Raw genomic sequence first — 5,000 nt, 5'->3', positions numbered from 1 at the left:
GTTATGATTAACTGACAGTTGTCAAAACAAGATAACACTGACCAGTATCACGTGACCATGTTGCTACTTAGGGGAGAGTCCTGAAGGGGTAAAATGGGAACTGGGACTATCCTGTTTTTGCCGGGGGAAAATGGGATTTAGGTCACTAGGACTGGGATTTGGTCGCTGCAAATGGGAAAAAAATATATCAAAAATGGGAATGGGATAAACATTGTGTAACCATGACCAGTCGAGCCATCACTTATTTCCTGTGATTGAGAAAGGTCAGAAAAATTTCCAAGCACCTTGTTCGTGTCAGTTTTGAGCATGTTCATCCAGATCTAAGTTAGAATCAGGGTAAATGCATAAACGCCTTATATCCAAGAATTTTTTTCTTGTTTTGGGATGATGTTTAGAGCGGTCAAAATTCAAAATAAAAGAACTTTTACGTACATCTTGGCATGCAAAATTAACCGTGTTTCTAAGTATGCATGGGCTTAGAAAAAGAATAAAATATCGACATAGAAAAGGTGGACAGTCAGAAGCCACCTAACAAAATTGTACAATAACCTTCTGGCTATAAGAATCCACTTTAAAATGGTACACCATTAACCTACCTAGTGTGAATTCTAGGAAAAAGTGCGTCTGCTGTCTTCCAGCATAATCAGCAGATCTCTGTACGAGCATTTCCTTAACGGCCTCAGGAGTTGAAGCCATCACGAATTTGTAGCTTCCAAGTTTCAGGGAGAAAACTCGACCGTAGTTTTCTCTGAGACTGTAGAACAACACAAAATTCTATCATTCAGGGCGATGATTCCCTTATACCTTAATTCTGAACTCTTGTAATTTTTAAAGGACCTTTAAAAAGATCCTTTACCTCAACGAAATAAGGTAAATTTAAATGCACGAGTAAGGACACAATTCTCTATGCAATACCACATGATTTGAACAAATCCATCGCACTTGTTCACGCCGTACACCTTTATAGTTTTAGGGCATAGAAATGACATCATAAAATGTAAAAGTGGAGCCATGATTTCAAGAAGTCAGTTAAATTGTCTTTATAATTTAATGTCAATATAACAAGCGCTTTTATTGGTTTAACCACTGTGCTTCATGGGAGTTGACAAAGCACGGAGCTCAAGAATGCTCGCGCCATTATCCGCCCTGGTTGATAACACGAGGACGAATTTCCGAATTGTCCCGGAATTTTTTTCCCAAACAATCGATCAAAATATTTGTTTGCAACTTAGACATCCCCGAACAAGAGGAGTTTTTCGCTGGAGAAGACATTATGACTGTTAACAGTACAAACGGCACTTTAACTACGAGTAAGTTTAATACCAGTGACATCAGACATCAGGGAGCCTAGCCTGATTGGCAAAACATTTCCGATGCCTAGACAGACGGCATTATCAACAAGGCAGAGACCAAAAGAAAACACTAAATGGGCTTTCCCAGTAACGTTATCTGCCTGTAAGGTTGAAGACAATCGGGGGAGATTGTCGACTTGTCTCATGCACAGTGTATGCACAATATTGAAGCTTTAAGGTCCTTTAATTTAGGCGAAAACCAATGCGTTAAATCACGGTGTGAGAATTTATTATTATCATGTATCTTGTATCTTGTACCCACTCTGAACGCGACATTCAGTTTATTGTTTTTTTAATTGAAAGGGATTGCGAATAAACCTCCATGAGAAACAGTCACTTCGCTTACAGACCATAATATCGTCTATTAGTACATTTGTCATCTACGGCCTAACGCTCTATCGCGATTGCCGTTCTCTTATTCGCTACTCCAGTATTTACTGACCTTTTGAAAGCGTCGGTAAGTTTCTCCGCCTTGAAGTCGAGAGAAAATACGTTCCCTAAGAATGGGATAGCCGTCAAACGCGGACCCGGTGGCATGTTCCTGAACTCGTTGAGCACGATCAGGTAATGCAAGAGTAGAAGCAGAAGCAATACCAGAAGAACATTTAGAAAACTGAGAGAACCATAAACCGTGGCAAACAAAGACGCCATGTTTGATATGTTTGATTTCACTGAAACGTGATGAAAAATGCCATGCAAAAAGGGCTGTCACGCAACGTTGCCAAAACAACGCATCGTCTCATCGTATATTTTCGTTAGCGCTCACGATATGTCTTTTAAGAGGCTACTATTCCAGGAGTTACTTCGTTTTGGAACTTGAATATACTGACGTAAAGCATGGAGACATGGCGCCCACTCAAGTGCAAGTGAAAGCTTACTGAAACCAGAAATACTTCGACGTTGTTGATGGTTACTACCTTCGTTATCAAGCGGGAAGATGAGAGACCCTTGGAACAAGGTTGCGTTATCCCATTCATTTTGCAAGCAGAAAAAAATATCAGAAAGAGCAGAAAAACAAAAAAAAAACGTTGTCGCCGTAAGCCTGTGACCTCTTACCTAAGCGTTCTGATAACTCATAAGTTATAAACTACGGAAACTGTTTAACAGGTAACAATTCTGTTCCTAGTGTTACTTGTTATGTCAATTGAATGACTTAAACGGGTTCAACAACCTTTAATACCACTATTGTAGGATAAAATGATAAGGAGTGCTGGTAATAACCCATCAAAGATTCAAATATCGCAAATTTAACATAAAACTATTAAGAATCTCAACTAGTTTTAGGGCTAACAAGATGGCCACTTTTTAAAACAAAAGCTAAGGAACCTCGTTAAAATCCTTGATGCCAAAATGTAATCAATGTAGGGTTAGGTTAGAGTTTATGGCGTAATCCATTATCCTAGAACTTCTACGAGTAAATGACAAATAATCAAAAGACTAATAGGCTTTAAAGAGCGTAAGTAAAAGCTCAGGTGACAGGGTATTCTGTTGCTATTGTTACCTGTTATTGTTACCTGTTATGTAAATCATATAAGGAGTGCTGGTAATAACACCCCAAAATCCTTAGTACAACTGAAGCTCTGATGGACTTTAAAAAGCCGCATAACAAAAGCGAAACACGTTCCTTCATTATCAGGCCTATTTCAAAATATACGCTCAGCTCACTGCAGTAACTCCTGTACAGCAACTTTTAACGCTCCTACTCATAGATTTAAACATTTACGCCTTTCGTAAAAGCTAATTCCACCAGAGGGTAGTTTCTCCACCCATTGTCCGTCCGAGTAACACTCTCAGTTGACTTCCGTTTGATTGCACGTACCTTGTAAGCAACAGGGAATTGTGTGCCACTATACATTCCCATCAAGCTTGGCGGATGACCATCTTCTTCAGCGATGAAAGTGAACTTCTGAAGCATCCACGAGAGAAACAGAAAAAATTGTTATATACCCAGACTTTCACTCAACAAAACGAGCAGTGTGATTTGTTGATTCTTGGTCACGTGCCCCTGATCAAGTTCAAATGTATCCCGACCGGGATACAATCGCACAGTTGTTGCCCGCGCGCCAAATACAACAGCACGTGATCAGTGCATGACTAACTTAAAAATGGCATGATCTTCAGCACGTGCTCGCGTCAGCTTGATTGACGGGAGCGGACCTGCACTGCCAGTTTTCAGTTTCAACCAGCGATGATCGATAATGGAACCCAGTGAGGCTAAAAGAAAACGCTTTTCTAGATTATCAGAGGAACAAATACAGAACTTAGTTGAAGGTAAAGATTCTGAAAATACGAGAGAAGCAACTAAGAACGCTGTTGTTACATTCCTGGCATACTGGAACGAAGTTAAACCAGAAGATGAGTGGGTAAAAAATACAGAATCGCTAGAAAAAATTCCGAAGAAGGAACTGAATGAACTTCTGGCGAATTTCTGGCCGAACGCAAAGAAACAGAACGGAGACAGCTACAAAAAGTCTGCTTTGATGGGAATACGATTTGGTCTTCAAAGACACTTTCTCCTGAAAAGAGAATTTGACATATTAAGTGATGGCGAATTCTCTAAATCAAATCAAGTTTTTGAGGCGGCAATCGTCGAGTTGGAGCGGCAAGGATTTGGCAAAGTTGATCACACAGCCCAATATCAAAGGAAGATCTAGAAAAGATCCAGTTCTCCTACAACGATAGGGTCTAAAAGTACTTACGAGTGACCACGAGTGACCACGAGTGACCACGAATGACCACGAATGACCACGAGTGACCACGAGTCACTGCGAGTGACCACGAACGACCACGACTGACCATGGCTGAGATTACGTCAAAAAATGTCAGTGATGTTATCATTACGTCATTAAGAAGTCATTGTGAGGTCATTGCATCAAATAATGACCTGACCAGTGAACAAACTTAGGCTATTTACTAGTGTGGTAATCAAAGTTGAGAGCACTGCCTGTACGTTCACAATTCGATTTTTTTTTCCTTTACAAATATTGGCTCTTGAGGGCTGACGTTCTGTTCTTTCATACTTCATGTGTGATCTTCTTTCAATTGTGAAAGGTAAGAAAATGCGAACGATTTTATTTAACAACTTCACTCGCAGAATGCCTGTTTTGTTTGATCGAATAACAGATAACGATCTTCACGTGAGGTTGGATTAAACTTGTCAAACTATAAACTTTGTAAGGAACTATGAACTTCCAGCAGAAACATTTCTCTAAGATTTGTTTCCGAAACTGAACGTTCAATTTCAGAACGCAAGAACTTATGATAAATATTTCTTGAGAAAATAAAGTTTCGGCGACCCGACCTACCAGACAGCGCTTCGCCAAAAAATTTTACCTTGCGTTTGTATTCGTTTAAGGTGGTCTTATACCTAAATTTTTTTTTTTTTTTGCAAAACAACTCTGTGGAACAGTTTTGGTATCACGTTAAAGGACTTTGCACTCTGACTTCAAAAATGAGCTTTTCCAGCTCACGTGCCATGATAGTTAATGAATAACTAGCTCCTTAGTGTTAAAAAGTGGTGTTCATTATAAACACGATAACGTAATAATGAATGGTTCGAGAAGTATGAAATTAAGTTCATCCTGTCCATAAGCAAGTTGTCCAGGAGACAAACCTCAGAAAACAGTGTTTTGAGGGGGGTTTTCTCGT

The 5,000-nt window shown here is 39.6% G+C and overlaps 1 protein-coding gene and 1 long non-coding RNA gene across 2 annotated transcripts in view; both read right to left on the bottom strand.

Annotated features, from left to right (window-relative positions):
* Positions 1-2,100, bottom strand: part of LOC110047230 (steroid 17-alpha-hydroxylase/17,20 lyase-like) — a 5,948-nt gene extending 3,848 nt beyond the window's left edge. The window contains exons 1-2 of the mRNA XM_089282778.1: positions 1,795-2,100; positions 597-754 (exon numbers count right to left, since the gene is read on the bottom strand). Of these exons, the coding sequence (XP_089138904.1) occupies positions 597-754; positions 1,795-2,003 (367 nt within the window). The 5' untranslated portion in view covers positions 2,004-2,100. The remainder of the gene's footprint in view (positions 1-596; positions 755-1,794) is intronic.
* Positions 1-5,000, bottom strand: part of LOC149117105 (uncharacterized) — a 256,173-nt gene that overhangs the window by 245,339 nt on the left and 5,834 nt on the right. The window lies entirely within an intron of this gene.

This window comes from Orbicella faveolata, unplaced genomic scaffold (genome assembly GCF_042242905.1).
Source record: "Orbicella faveolata isolate gen_17 unplaced genomic scaffold, um_ofav_v1 contig_12, whole genome shotgun sequence".
NCBI classification, from domain to species: domain Eukaryota; kingdom Metazoa; phylum Cnidaria; class Anthozoa; order Scleractinia; family Merulinidae; genus Orbicella; species Orbicella faveolata.
This window is presented reverse-complemented; position numbering and strand designations above follow the sequence as displayed.